Raw genomic sequence first — 15,896 nt, forward strand, 5'->3', positions numbered from 1 at the left:
CAGCTGAGCCGGGTCACAAGCTGTAAGGCATTGGTCTGACTGAGTTGTTGGAGTTTTCCCCTCTTGAAAAACATCAGTGTTTTGCATCTGAGTTGCATTACTGACAGTAAACAGTTGACATCTCCATGTGTAATGAATATGGTGGAAAGTAATAGTAGTTCCATTGGTTCAATCTTATTTAACAAAACTAATATTTAATTTGGACATTTATCTATACATTTAGGGATGGTCTCAAACTTCACGTTTACTTGCACAAAAATGAATTGAATACCATATCACCATGAGTAATCACATCAATATCAATTTACAACTTTCACATAGAGAAGAGACAGACGAGTCAAAACATTCTTTAACAAACATGTCTTGAGGCTGGTGTTTGGATGTGCGGTGTCGTTCAAACGTTTTGTCCAGCTGGTGGCGTTTTCACAGACTTCTTTTAAAATAAGAACAGTAGAAGAAGAATCCACGCGCTTCCCTCTCTTCCGGTCCCTTCCGCCCATGTCCGCCGCGCGCGCATCTTCAAGCCAGTTATCCTCGAGCTCAACAGGGCAGCCCGAGGTCCGCGAGCTCACTGCGGCACCGGCAAGTTTAATAACAAGTAAGCCCCTCTTTGTCTGCTGGCTCTAGCCAGATGTCAGTAAAAACAGTTAACAGACATGTCATGTCACGGTCACGGTGAACGATATGAGACGAAGTAAGTTTTAAAGTTTTAGACAAACGTTCGCTTAAATGGCGAAAAACTTATGTCCGCGTTAATGTTGATCAGTAGCCTGCTGTCAATTGTTTAATTTAGTCCTGCTAGCTAAACCAGGGTGCTAAAACTCGCTAAACTACAGCAATAGGTAACGGATAACCACATTTTCGAGTTGGATGTGTTAAAGTTATTGTTAGATAACCAATCTACCAACCTAATCTAACAACCAATTCAAAACAACACGAACCCATGGTACCCACGTTCATCGTCGTGTATCAGTAGTTTTGCGACAGATTTTAATCTAGTTTCACCATTGAATTGTTAGCTTACTAGCTAAATCATCAAATATTGTAACTTAAGGGATCTGCATCATTACCTGTTCTTCTGGAGAGGCCCAGTGTAAAAGACCCAGCTTGGTTGAAAGAAATGTTATGATATCAGTTGATCCTGTTCTTAAATCAAGCTGATTCCTTTATGACTTAAACTACAGTTTATTTAAAATTTACTGACACACAGCAAACCTGTGGGGAAAAGTGGTGCTTCAGCATAGAGTTTACAGAGAGATATATTGCTTTTGTCATAGGTTGAGTGATATGAAACTGTTTAACTTTTATTTAGAGAATATAATGCAGAAAGAATGCTTGGATTGATTTATAATATTATATTTCCATATATATTTCCATTTCAATCATTTTAGACAGGTTTGTTGTTGAATTGTTTATTATCCTGCTCTGTCACATATATTTGTCACAAGTGTTTAATAGCCACATTTGAGGGATCATTGCAAAACTGTGTGTATATCGGCCGATGTATCATTGTCTACATTTTTTACTTACTAAAATCAGTAGTAGTATTGGTCTGTCTCTAATTAAGATCCATCGCAGACACAGGAACAAGATCATATTTCTAGTACTGTCCTGTATTTAGTCATTCTCACAGTTTTATAATCTGTCATTAAATTGTATTTTTATTGTCTTTAAACTTCCAGGGCTGTGGCTGATGGCTGGTACGAGTCAGATGGCTCGGAGTCTTTCATTCATACAACATCTTTAAGGGTAAAGTATTATAGGTAAATCAGTATGAGGTCTTTATAAAATGTTTTCAGATTGCATTTTCACTTTAATAGTAAAATAAGATTAGGCCAGGCGTCTTAGTGATCACACCCACATAATGTATATTACAGGTATTCATCATTTCTCTCTTTCACAGGTCATTTGAGTATTGTCTCCAGTGGGAAATACCCATGTCTCCCAGGCGCTCCTCCAGAGTACCAAAGGCCTCCAAGAAGAGCTCCCAGAAAAGCGCCAGCCTTGTAAAGGAGGTTCAGCCACAGAGGTTGAAGGGTAAGAGGCCAAAGACAGGGCCGAAGAAGGCCAAAGTCGATGACAGCATAGGCAATACAGATGAAGGGAGTGACCGTGATATCCTCGACATCATCAACGGGACAAATGCTGCGAGACGTGTTGCCAAGGAGGAAGAGAGCTTTGTAAAGGTGACTGATGAAGGAGTGGATGAGTCGGATGAGGACAGGTACTCTGTTTCTAGCAGTGTGGCTTCTGGTCCTTCCCTCCTGCTCAACACCACTGCCAAGAAATGGAGGCCCTCGAAGGGAGAGTGCTCAGCCTGCCGGAAGCTCTATCAGAAGGCTAAGAGGATGAAAGCACCAATTAAAAATAAACTCTTAGACAATGGTGAGTGCACAGACAATGTAACGTCTGTGTGGGGAAATTGGGTCGTTGCTAATTCAGTACAGAGGAAAACCTCAATGTTTTTTTTCCAAGGCCTGTGTCAGTATACATTTTCAAACTGGTGTTTTGAGGCCGAATAATTTCCACATTTACACGGTCTACGCTCATTAGTGGGCAGAGACGACTGCTAGCTGCAGTCCAGCGGGTTAGTCTGCTTTCACTGCTCAGATGCATCCTGACAAGTCCAACCTCTCTTTTTGACTTGTTCTTCAGATCCCGTTTCCCTGACATGTGACCAGTGGGTACTGATCAAGACCTGGAGACCGAGGAGGCTGCCTAATGCAGGAGGGTAAGCCTGCATCTGCGTGTGTTGGTAACTGGCTTTAAAGGGACAGTTCACCCCAAAATTAAAAACACATACTTTCCCTCGTTACCTGTCCTGTAGTGCTATTTATCCACGTAGATTGTTCTGGTGTGAGTAGTCTGCCTTTTCTCAAACATAATCGAACAAGACGACACTTGACTTGCGGTGATCAAAGTGCCATAAAACATACATCTGAAAATCTCAACAGCAGTATCTTTTTCCAGAAATCATGACCCAGTTAAACACAATGCTCTCGACTATGAGTACAAGCAGCTTCCCTCTCTGCAGTGATACATTTGGTGGGTGTAGTTGAGTAGTAGGAAAATAGATCCTTCATGAAACTGTGCACAAAAAAGACTGGGGCTTATCTTGAATAACTGGGTCATGATTTCTGGAAGGAGACATAGCAGTTGAGTTTTTTGTCGCAAGTGGCGTCTTGTTCCATTGTATTCGAGAGAGGAGAGACCTCTCTACAACCTGTATCTCCAAAACTCAGAACTTGCACCAAAATAATCTAGATGGATAAATAGTAGTACAGGTAGAAGTAAAAATATTTGTTTTGTATTTTTGGGCGGACCAGAAGGATGGCAAATTCACATGCTGTCAGCAGATTTTAACAACGGCTGTTTTTTTCATCAGGAAACTTTTGACCCATATAAAACTGGTTGAGAAAAGACTCAAAGGCAAGAATGGTGCAATGCGATCCAAGCAACGTGCTGTAGAGGGTAAACCATCAGTCTGTTCGAGGGCGCACACTTTCCTTCAGAGGTAATGCATCTTTACACATTAAACACATTCCCTGCAGTATCAAAGCAGATACTTTACAGAGACTTGTTTACACCAAAAACATCTTAAAAATGCTGCATTTTTGTTTTAGGAACCTTCGACAGTGTGTCAGAGTTCCAATGAAAAAAGAGAGGAAGAAGAACCGGAGGAAGAGGACAAGAGATGATTCTGAGGGTCCTCGCGTCGCCAAGCAGCAGCGTCTGCACGAAAGCGATCACCGCCAGCACATCAGTAGTGACGACACCAATGATGACAGTCCTGATCTAGCCAGGGGTAGCAGTAGCTGTGCTGGCCTCGAGGGATTTAGTGAGCAAGACATGGAGTATCTGAGTCCCTCCAAAATTCCCCTGGAAAAAACCACCAAGCCCAGAGAGGTCCCAACCAATAAGAAAGCACCAAAGAGGGGTGGGTTCAGAGAGCTGCTTGCCCAGTTGCGCGGCAACAGCAGCATGGTTGTCAGAGAAACACGTTAGCGAGTTGACTCCCGACTTTTGTTTTTTAAGCCACCAGGCTTTTACTTGTGATTTTCTCATTGATGTTTGGCGTTCTAAATACCGGTCTGTAAATACTTGTTGCCATTCATGTTGAGTTGTATTTAACTTTTTACAGAAGTGAATGACATGTAACTCTATTTGAGTTTATTGGCAAAGTTCTGCTGCAGTGTGCTGCATGCTGTACTTGCATGCTATTTATTTTTTCTTAAATTTCCAAATGGCGTTTATTTAAAGTTTCATACAACAGCATAACTGAATAAATGTGTGTTTCCTTTACATTGATGCTGTTTTTGGCCGTATTAGGGATGCACAATAATATCTGGACGGAGCGGTGTCACAATTTCGATTCTGAATAGAAAGCGGTCAAAATGAGCTTTCAATTTGATCATCAATTTCTAACGCAGTATCAATGTTCAGATCAGTCAGTTCTTTATTTGTGCCAATTCACAACAAAAGTCATCTGTCACTTTCAAAACTGAGCAGGTCTAAATGTAGGTCTCACGTGCTTCATTTAAAAGATATAAAAAAAATGACAGCTAGCGATTAAGATGATCTACTTGCTTGTATCTGAGGTAACTGTGACAGCAGCGATGATGTTGGGTTATTATCATTTTTCAGGTCCCTTCACTCATTTGTTTGGGAAGAGGTTTACTTCAGACAGATTTGAGCGACTGAACCGTGTGCTGTTGTCCCACAATGCACTGAAGAAACTGAGTTTGTACTCACATGCACAAAGTGAAGTTTAAATGGCAGCGACAGTCTAATAGCAAATGATTGTAAAATTTAGTCTAACTATTAAGGTGTGTTGGAAAAACTACAGCAACCATAAAGATTAGCGTTGTATATACATTTTGCCATGGGTTCTATCAAACTGCATCTCTACCCCAGCACACCGTCAAGCTCGTGCGCCTGCTTCAGATGGAGTGCATGCTAACGCTTAAAGCTGAGCAGCTATAGTGAAGATTTCAGGTTAACATCTCATCAAATCAATTTGGAAACATGAAATGTTCTGTAAGACTACACTTTACCCTCTCAACTCATCTTTTAAACGAATGAATGATCCCAGGTGATCATTGTGCCTTGTAGGACCCTTCTCTAAAAGCCCACATGGTGGCGCCACTTACTAAAGGAATCAGCCCTCCAGTTACAGTATATCAGTTCTTTGCCATTCAGTGTACCTTGATACAGAATACAGTTTGACTTGTCCTATCAGGGAGAAGCACAGGAGTGATAGATAACATCAATGATCACAAAGTGTCCCAGTGAACGAGAACGTGCAGCAAGAAGAGCCACAGAAGCAGTGTGTCTAAATGGAATTCATCCGTTAATGAATGTGATAAGTTACACCTGAGTTTTGTGCTCACAGCATCAGCTTTGGGGGGAAAAAAGTTATCAGCAGCACAATCGATATTATTACTTACTGTGGGTTCAGGTTTCTGTTCCAAGAAGCATGTTGACCATGTTATCTTGATAACTTTTGTGAGGGTGAACCAGGAATAGGTTATTATTAGTGAGTGTTTCACAGCAGTGTATTTTTTAGTTGTGTGTGCTGATACCAGTGAGTGTGGAGGAAGGGTGGGCAAAATGAGACAGAGATAAGGAACTGAGAGTGTAGTCTTGAAGGTTTGACTTTGTTTTTTGGGGGGTGCCGCTGTTTACTTATGGGATTAGTGTATTGGGAGAGGATGGAGACTTCCAGCCAGGGCAGCGAGTGTCAAGCCAGGAAAAAGTGTCTGCTGACAGGCATCACACACGTGGATGTGGTCTGTGGAGTTTAGTCACACAATCAACGCACTGATTGCATTGAAATGTCATTCAAGTTAAAATGACAAATGAATAATTGAATAAAAAAAAAAAATTCAATCACAGAATTTAATATTTAACGTTGACATTACTGGTTCCGATTAATGACGTGTTGAATTAAAAGACTAACCTGTGTGCCAGCACTGTCAACACAGCATCTGGCCAATCAGAGCCCCAGCCGTCGCTCTGCTGCCGACACATCTTAAACCGAAACGGCCATGAAATGAAAACCAAAGCAGGAAGCGAATGAACTGTGAGAGGGTACTTGATTTAAAGATGCATTATGTAACATTTCGGCATTAAATGTCTAAAAACAGCTACACTACAGTTGTGTACTAACAGTATCCCAAATGTTTCTGACATGTCCAAAGAGTACATGTCAGAGGAGATCCATTATGTCGTTCAAGGTAACGGTGCGTTTAATATGGTCTCCAGGACAAAGTCACAGAGTGAGGAGGGAGGTTTGGCGAACGTGTCTGAACATAACCTGATTAAAATGTTCATATGTTACCTAATCAGTAAACATTTTCCGTCTGAGTCACATCAGATTCTCATCAGCAACAGTGGTTGTTTAACAATGAGAACAACTCCCACCATCCCACACAACGTACATTTAGTTTTGTTTTCATTGAGACTCCTAACGGCAAAAATGACATGCTGTGTGTTTTAAAAGTCTTTAAATGAAATTGCTACTTCATTTTTAAAATTCAGTTATTCATTCTATTAAAGACAAACTGAGGAATCCAGAATGTGCCAATTGAATTCCCTCTTTATATGCGTCCTTTAACTTCAGTATTGATTCATTAAAGGGGCACTATGTAGTTTTGGTGAGGAAATTCAAACTCAGAATTTTTATGTTTACAATATTGATGAGGTAATAATACAAGAGATATGTAATTTTCTATAACTGAATAAACCAGCTGTTCTCAGAGGAAAATGTTTGAAGCCAAAAAGGTGGCAGGGTCCGCCACATATAAACAAAGTCAAACAGCATGAAATTATGTTTGTCAGTTTGTTTATTCAGTTTATTAAGATTAAAACTTCTTCCACAAAGCCACACAGTTTGCACCTTTTAATTGAAATTAATTGATCTGTTAATTGATTCCATCAAACTGAGTTTGTCCCGGGTCACATTCCACAATCGTAAAGTCCAGGGGGTATCGCTCACTGCATGTACTGGTGTCGAAACACTGCTGTTATTCTGCTCTCAGAGAGGCGCCACGCTAACATCGCAAACACACACTCATGGTTCATTGGCAGTGTAAGATAAGAGGGAGTGTTACAGCTTTACCTTAGCTGATAATTATCTCCCATTCACTTGCAGAATACCACGTTCAGGTTCTGCGTCCCCCCCCTCTCTCGTACATGTTCGTACACATGCATCACATAAGACAGTGACGCAGATACAACAAGTCTGTTCACACTCTGGTGGGAGCTGAAACTCCGGCTGCTTGTCCTCATTCAACAGAGCGTGGAGTCCGCAGAGAGATACGGTCACACATTACACATTGTCTGATTCTCATCGGCCGGCGGTCTTTCCTATTGCCAATAGATCCTGATTATCACAAACCAGAGGTCTCAGGGGCAAAACACTTCAAGCAGGGCATGCACACACACAGCGCAGCATCCTGTGATAGAACCACTATCGGCACCTGACACCTCGAAAACAGGAAAAACGTATCAGCAGGAACACAGATGTGTTGGAGTGTTTGGAGGAGGAGCGTGGACACAGCTATATAAACGCCATCGGCAGAAACCTCAGCTCCACTCCGCTGAGGAAGCAGAGGGACTACCTCCGCCATGTCATACTATGAGGTAAGCATGTTCATCGTGTGTTTTGGATGTTTATGTCTTTCCTTCCTCACCCTGTGCCCTCAGTCATCATCCTCTAACATCTCTCCACAGCATATCGTCCTGGACTATGACTTCAACGACACAGGCTCTGGCTCCGGCTCTGGTTCTGGTGACCTGGGGGCGGATTTCGAGGAGCCCTGTGATGTGGAGCACATAATGACGGCTGACCTTCAGCAGGTCTTCTTGCCGGTGGTCTACGCGCTCATCTTCACCCTGGGCATCACCGGGAATGGCCTGGTCGTCATAGTGCTGGGCTGCCAACGCAGGTGAGGGAATGACTGGAGGGTTTTTGGTTGGTAAGCTTCCACTGAATCTCTTTGCATCCTTGATAAGAAACCAACATGACTTGATTTGCGCTTGTGTGTTTGTGTGCAGGTCAAAGTGCAGCCTCACAGACCGGTATCGCCTCCACCTCTCAGCGGCCGATCTCCTCTTTGTCCTGGCTCTGCCCTTCTGGGCCGTGGACGCAGCTATGGGCGACTGGCGCTTCGGAGCGGCCACCTGCGTCGGCGTCCACGTTATCTACACGGTCAACCTGTACGGCAGCGTGCTCATCCTGGCCTTCATCAGCCTGGACCGCTACCTGGCAGTGGTCCGGGCCACGGACACCAACACTGGTGGACTGAGGCAGCTGCTTGCTCACAGACTGGTGTATGTGGGTGAGTGTCAGAAGGTTTTCTGTTGATCAACAGTTTTTTCACTCTTCTTCTTCCTCCCACAGTCCCTTACTTTTCTTTATCCTCTCTCCCTGCAGGTGCCTGGCTCCCTGCTGGCCTCCTGGCGGTGCCCGACCTGATATTCGCCCGGACTCAGGAGGGAGGAGAAGGGGCCACACTGTGCGGGAGATTCTACCCAGCAGACAATGCTCCTCTCTGGGTTGCAGTCTTCCACCTGCAGCTGGTCCTGGTGGGTCTGGTGATCCCAGGCCTGGTCCTCCTGGTTTGCTACTGCGTCATCGTCACCAGGCTGACCCGGGGCCCTCTGGGGGGCCAGAGGCAGAAGCGGCGAGCCGTCAGGACCACCATCGCGTTGGTTCTCTGCTTCTTCGTGTGCTGGCTGCCATACGGAGCAGGAATCTCCGTGGACGCTCTGCTGCGTCTAGAGGTCCTGCCACGCGGCTGCGGCCTGGAGGCCGTCCTGGGCGTGTGGCTGGCGGTGGCCGAGCCCATGGCTTTTGCACACTGCTGCCTGAACCCTCTGCTGTACGCCTTCCTGGGGGCCGGGTTCAAGAGCTCGGCCCGCAGAGCACTCACGCTGAGCCGAGCCTCCAGTTTGAAGATTCTACCACGGAGGCGCCCGGGGGCCTCCACGACCACAGAGTCCGAGTCCTCCAGTTTACATTCCAGCTAGTGTTAGCTTGAGCTGTATATATGTGTATATACTGTGAATACATATGTGTGTTTGTGTGTGTGTGTGGGTGTCTGTTTGTGTGTGTGTGAGAATGTATACACAAAGTATCTGAGAGAGGAAGGAGCAGTCTGCTGGCCCACGACTTGTCTTCTCACTTCCTGGTTTCTCTTGTAAATACTGTCATTAGGTTTGTTTTCCGTAATTCTGTGTTTGTTGTCTACTGTTGCAGATGTTTGTAATAAAATATACAAAATAACCACATCGGTGAAAATGTTTTCTTTTTCTGGTTTCTTGCTTCCTGAGTGAAACCGAGTGAATTCCTGCTTTGTACTTTAATCACGCAACCACAGCTAATGCCACCATCACCACGTCTCCTCCTCAGTAGGGGAGACGCAGACATCACTTAGGCCCAAATTACACAAATAATTCTACCAAGTCGGCTAATGAGGTGGTAAATGAAGATGAAGGCATTTCAGCTTTATCACAGAAAGCACATTTAAAAGGGACAGGAAAGGTGGAAAAGGAAAAACAGTGAGCCAGAATCAAATCTGTTTCTCATTCAAAGGCTGCCAACTATTGTCCAAGGCTGCTCTTTGCAAATACTACCATTTTCCCTGTTGTTGGGTGTGAGCTGCTGGTTTGCAGATAAAGATTGCTTGACAAAAGTGTTCAAATCAATTGGTATTGTGGGAGCGTGTTCTAATCTTCCCCATCAGCCTGTCTCCCTCTGTCCTGATTCAGAGGCACTCAGCCGCTCGCCATCTGAATCCACTGGTCCGCAGCATTTTCGCGGTTCTGTCGAGAAATGAAACTGTGCCTTTTTGAAACGTGATGTGTGATGGCCAGGTGTGCCTGAGTCACACAACCCAGTGTGTGTGTGTGTGTGTGTGTGTGTCAGTGTTTTGGAGCAGCAGGTGAGATTTATGTTGATGAAATAAACAGTTTGCTTCTTCTACGTAGAGAGAAGGGAGTACAGGGGGGTCAGGAGGTCCATTTTTCCACACACACACACACACACACACACACACACACACAAACACACACATAGACACATCGATCTCACACACACACACACACAAAGTGCTTCCCACATACCCTACTTCCACTTGGAAGTGGGAGAAACAGAAGCTGGAAGTTATTTGTGTGTCCTGTTTCCTGGAGCGAAGAGGAGGAGGATGAAGAGGAGAGGTGTGAGAGAGGCTTAAAGGAAGAATACAGTAAGACTTTCTGACTGTGTGTGAGTAACTGTGTGCATCAGTGTGACTGGATCCTGTGGCTTTATAAATACAGACATGTGTGTGAAATCAATATATTCACAGTCAATGTCGGGAAAAAAAAACGTTTTTTACAACTTTTTTTATATTTGGCCGTCTCACTCCCTGTCTCTCTCTGTCCTTCACACACACGCACACACACACACACACACACACACACACACACACACACACACACACACACACACACACGTACACACCGTCACACACTTCTCTTCTATTCATAGTGTATTCAAAACAGGAAAGACTTCCTGCAGCTCATTTTAGGAAAAACAAGCAGCTAAAACAATCAAACAGCCAGAGCAGCTCTGCACTCAGAGAGCTGCCACAAAGTAAATCAGTTTAACAACACAGAGGGCCTGCAGTGTGACAGTGGTGTGTAAACACACAGTAGATCTGGTAAGTGTTCAAAGTCACGATGTTGTGAGCTCTTGTAAATGACACAGACAAATTCATGACCCGATAATAGATTTCCCCGTATATTTATTCAAGTTTTAGTCAAGATATTATGTTAAAAAATATTCATCTGGTCCAAGTGAAAGTCACTCATACTGATAGTATTTGAGTAAAAGTCTTGACAAATGTACTCAAGTATCAAAGGTACAAGAAAATTATAATTGATGAGTCCACTGATTATCAGACCTCATAATCGCAGTCAGGCTCAGTGTTTATTTCACCTGATTGCTGATCAAATAAACTTATTAAAGAATGTGATGCTTTGGCTCTAATGCAACATGCAATGAACAAGTAACGGATGTTATCATATACAGTAAATGTAGTGAAGTAAAAAGTGCAATACTTGCCTCCAAGATTTAGTGCAGAGGAGGTATAAAGTAGCAGAAAATAGAAATACTTTAGTAAATGAATAGGCCTCAAAATTGTACTTAAGTACGGTATTTGAGTAAATGTGATTAAATATCAAAAAGAGAATATCATTCAACATTCATTCATTTTTTGCCTGTCTAGCAGCATGGCTCTATGAATGGCAAAGTCAGTCAGTCTAGATTTTGGTGATCGCCTGACGTTTCTTCTAGCTCCACCAGGAGCTCCATGGTTGTGATTTTTTCATAGAAATGTCTCAGCCACTACTGGATGGATTGACACGACACGTACGATACCAGGGGCGTGCACATGATTATAGAGGGGCAGGGGCTCAAAGTCAGAAAAGGGCAGTATGTGCCCATTTTTTCAGGCCTTAATGACATAATATGTAGATTAATTAATGAAGAATTAATTTTAAAAAAGTACTTATAGAAAGCTAACTACTTAGCTGTGTATCCTGTGTAGCTGTGAGTGATACGCAATTGCCATTTCTTTTGTGTCAATAAAGTACTGTCAACATGATTTTATTCACATTATAATACTGAGGTTTGGAAGACATGCAATTCAGCTGCAATTCTGGTTCTGGTTTATTATTTGGCTATTTATCGGAGGGCAAGTGCAAACTAGAAATACAGGCTACACATCTAAAAATGTGACAAACCCAAGAAATGACTACTGTGACTGTTAGTAGGAACAGCAATGTTTACAACAGCAAAGTCGCAGTAAACTCAATATCTGGAAGAAGTTTAAGATTGGAGGCGAGATAAACAGCCAACACAGACAGCTATCATATTAGATTACTCTGATCTCTCATTAACAAGCAGTTAGCTTAACAAGCACAAATGGGCGCTTTTCTGAAATATGACTCATATTTAAGCACGTTGAATAAGTGGAAGGCGACCTGTTAGCCCCCACAGGAAAGTTATGTTAATGGTTTATAACTCACAAAGGTTCAAGTCGCTCCACTGTCACGTCTCATCTATGTGCGTGATGGAGTTCTGATGAGGCAGCGGCTTCTCTCTCTCTCTCTCTCAGAGACAGAACGGAGCTGCAGCGGACAGAGAAGCAGCTTTATAGACTCAACACGCTCACACAACACCATATTACGAGGAAATACGCACGGTAGATAACCGTACGGTGGCGTTTTTATACCGTCGTTTATTTCACATCCCTATGCACAACAGGAATGTATTTATTCATTTTGAAAAAAACACACAGAAAGGGCACTTTATAATACGAGGCAAAAAGGGCAGGGGCTCAAGCACCACTTGGGCCTTATGTGTGCACGTGCCTGTACGATATGCAGATTCATGTTCTCTACAGTAGTTGTAGTAACATAGGTGAGCTCCTTAATGACCAGCTGGGAACTAACAACAGTTGTTTGGAGGACTTTGCCAGGTGTCTATATGTAAACATATGAGCCCTTTTCACTCAGTGGGAGTTTCTTTGGCAACTTACATACTGCAGTTATATGTGGAAAAGCCTCTGTATTCCTGTCTGTCATCCTGTCTGTCCTAACGACTCTTCATCACATTTCTGCCCGAAAGCAGCGTCTGTCCCAGGCAAAAAAATTGAACTCACCAAGTGTCACCTTCACTACTGTGTTGTTGTAGTTACTGTATTGAAAATTTTAAGAAATCACAGCCACAATTAGTCCTCCCGTCCAAGACTTCAGTTAACTTTGCCCCAGAACAGAGCATCCCAGGTGATTATGTAATTATGTAAATCAGAATGAAAAAAGTAACTTTGTCACCTTCCAGGATGCATGGTGGGTCAGGGTCTCATTCACAACACATTATAACTGCATTTATATGATTATAAACTGTCAGCGAGTACTAGTTTAGATTAACAGGTGGGTATTAGGGGATAAACATTGAAAAAAACACACAGATGTCAACGTCATGATGTGTACCATCATACCTCTTTTGGATCCGCAGCCCCGGAGTGCTGTATGAATGGACACACTGGTGTGGCTTTTTTTCCATTTTAAAACAAGTTTTGTGGACTACACAACTTCACCTGATTTACTATCGGCATGAGGGGGAGTAGATAATGACTGAATTTTCATTTTCAGGTGAACTTTTCCTTTAATTTGGGGACTTTAATGCTCACATTAATGGCTTTTCATCTTGTTTATGTGGGTTCTATATCTTAAAATTGAAATGTCTGAAATCTATTATCAGCAGACATCAGCAGACACTCTATGACACTGTTTTGCCAGATAATGATAATGTACACCCAACACTAACCCTAGTGTTGGGTGTTCTCTGTACTGTACTCTCTACAGCCTAATAAGATCTACAAGCCCTGCTCTGCGCACCCATGAACTTGAGCGCCAGCACTAAAACCTCAGTCAATGTTTCGTGTCAAGTCCAGTGTGCTGGAGTAACCCAGAAAAACAATGAGAATGTGTCACCATGTGGATACAAATACACAAGGAAACGGCTCTCCATAGTTTCCCTCTCCTCTTTCATATCCTGCAGCTTGTAAGAGCAAACAGTTGCAACAAATCTGACACCAGCAGAGTTTTCATCTTCAGCTTCTGTAATGTCAGTACCAGTGGTGAAACGTCAGTGTAAGCAGAAAGGTAGTGTTGAGGGGCTTTTACACTGCTTCTGAATTAGAAGTAAATATGTATTGTAAAATAATATATTTGTATATTTACAGATGTAAATATATATAAATGAACCCCTCCTCACCAACATAGATGATGCACTGATGCTCCAGGGGGTGCACATGTGTGTGTGTTTGGCATTTTAGTGTGTATGTGTGCGTGAGTGCGTGTGGGACTACAGATGGTCAGGTTCCCTCATATTCAGACAGGCTGAGTTTCCTGCTGCTGAACAATCGTGGGAAAAGCAGAGGTCAAGACAAAAGGAGAAATAAAGACGGAGAGAAAGACTGGGCTGCATCCAAATGGCCCGAGATAACTTCCTGCTTTGTTCCTGGTGGATTAATACAATGTGACAGGTGAAACCAATAGCCTGCCGGGAGTGTTTGTATTGACCTCAGCAGGTGGAGACGTGAGAATGATGTGGGAACAGAAATAGAAATTAATGGAATAATGGAAAAGGAATCAGTGTTGGTCACAGATGGTACTGTGGAGGCTGACTTGTTGTGTAAGTCTGGATGTCCCCCCCCAGTGCTCCCTCCTTTCTCTACACTAACAGACAGACATGTTAAAAATCCTCCTGCACACCCATCCATCCTATATAAACTCTAATGATTTTTAATACATTTTTAATAACACATTATAATGTAGTTTTGAGCAGAAATAAGACTTTTTTAAAGTGTTTGTCATCACTAAAGCATCTACCACTGATGAAGATACAGATAATGATATCGATATACAGTGTAAAGTAGCTGTAACTATATTTAATGGTGCAATACATAAACATTTTAGTTGAAAACGTCCCAAAAATGAGCTAAAGTTATCGGCAAAATGCGAAGAAATAATGATTTTGATGCAACAATGTCTATATATTGTTGCAGAGACATCTACTGAAGTTAGCATGCTAACCAGCTAGCCCTGGACCGTCGTAGGCCAACACTCCCCTGCTGCTCCGAGCTCCCAGTCTGGATTGAGCTAAGTAGCAAATGGCAACTACAGTTAACAGCAGTTAACGGCTGGTACTCTAATGATATGCTTTCCCCTATTGGTTTGGAGTATGAATTTGACAGGTTGCCATTTCTTACACACGGCGCCTTTAATGATATAAGCAAACACACATAAACAAATGGTGGTTATCAACTGTTGATAGACCTGAACTAACATGAACATTGTGGGAATGTTTAAAGTTGTTAATAGATGTTTTTTCAAAATGTTGACTTTGATAACACACAAAGAGCAGTTTCACACAAAAAAATCATAATCAAAGGTCCACATACTAGATTTCTCACAAAGTTTTCAGCAGCACCTCATGTCTCTCATCAGCTGGTATTGGCTCTGCTGTCACTGAGAAAGAAAAAGTGATTATAAATAAGAAAATACTTTGTAAGTATACAACAAAGCCTAAATATTTCACTATAAGAAAAATGATAAGATATTGCTCAAATGTTTTTATATGAAATGGTATAAATGAGGATTGAAATGCACATATGACCCTGATGTTGGTGGACTGGTTCTTCTTTCCCCCAGCCATTATAACCACTAGTATTACTATGACAGTTGGGTTAGGGTGAGTTCAATGAACAGCCTCCTCCAGTGGTCATTCAAACTCACTACACAACATTGTCAGTGGTTTTGGATGCAGTTGTGCTACACAGTGAGTTACATGGAATGTGGAGCAGAATACAAACACATTTTGTTTCACAAAAACATTTTTTTTTAAATTTCATCTTCAGCTTCCTCCTACTGTAAGTGATGAGACAGACAAAATATCTGGTGCACATCGTTTCCTCCACCTAGCACACACACCTACAGTTCATATTTACTGTTTGTTTTTTTAATATCAAATATTTGGTCCCTTAAGGGTGGAAACTAGCTTCAGAATGAAAGTCTCATTCTTCAACAGCTGCTGTGGTCAGCTCAGATTGAGGACTGTAACGATGACATGTTAATCCACAGCAAGCACTTATCAACATTCTGTTTTGTTTATGCGCTCTTTTGCCCGCTAGAATACACTGTAGTTGATGTGAACCCAATGACCGTGATAGCAGCTGCTGTTCTCTGCTAACCCAACAACATCACTTGTGTGGACGGATCTGCAACAGTCATCCCTCACTGGCTTCCTACTGACCTACACTGGCAACTGGATGAATAGTTAT

At 42.6% G+C, this 15,896-nt stretch overlaps 2 protein-coding genes across 4 annotated transcripts; both read left to right on the plus strand.

Annotated features, from left to right (window-relative positions):
- Positions 1-470: 470 nt before the first annotated feature.
- LOC115572088 (uncharacterized) lies at positions 471-4,302 on the plus strand. Of its 3 annotated transcripts, none has more exons than XM_030401902.1 (6): positions 471-598; positions 1,683-1,749; positions 1,904-2,385; positions 2,656-2,731; positions 3,386-3,514; positions 3,624-4,302. In XM_030401902.1, the coding sequence occupies exons 3-6, from the start codon at positions 1,938-1,940 to the stop codon at positions 4,003-4,005; spliced, it is 1,035 nt and encodes a 344-aa protein (XP_030257762.1). In that variant the 5' UTR covers positions 471-598; positions 1,683-1,749; positions 1,904-1,937; the 3' UTR covers positions 4,006-4,302. The 3 variants fall into 3 exon arrangements, with proteins under 3 accessions (XP_030257762.1, XP_030257761.1, XP_030257763.1); XM_030401901.1 differs by having other exon boundaries at positions 523-694; positions 1,683-1,763; XM_030401903.1 differs by having other exon boundaries at positions 541-694.
- Positions 4,303-7,419: 3,117 nt separating this feature from the next.
- Positions 7,420-9,289, plus strand: LOC115572145 (C-X-C chemokine receptor type 4-like). The gene is made up of 4 exons (XM_030401972.1): positions 7,420-7,644; positions 7,735-7,949; positions 8,059-8,342; positions 8,438-9,289. Exons 1-4 carry the CDS (start codon positions 7,630-7,632, stop codon positions 9,031-9,033), a joined length of 1,110 nt encoding a protein of 369 aa, XP_030257832.1. The 5' UTR covers positions 7,420-7,629; the 3' UTR covers positions 9,034-9,289.
- Positions 9,290-15,896: the final 6,607 nt, after the last annotated feature.

The sequence above is a fragment of the Sparus aurata genome, chromosome 21 (assembly GCF_900880675.1).
Source record: "Sparus aurata chromosome 21, fSpaAur1.1, whole genome shotgun sequence".
Classification (NCBI taxonomy): domain Eukaryota; kingdom Metazoa; phylum Chordata; class Actinopteri; order Spariformes; family Sparidae; genus Sparus; species Sparus aurata.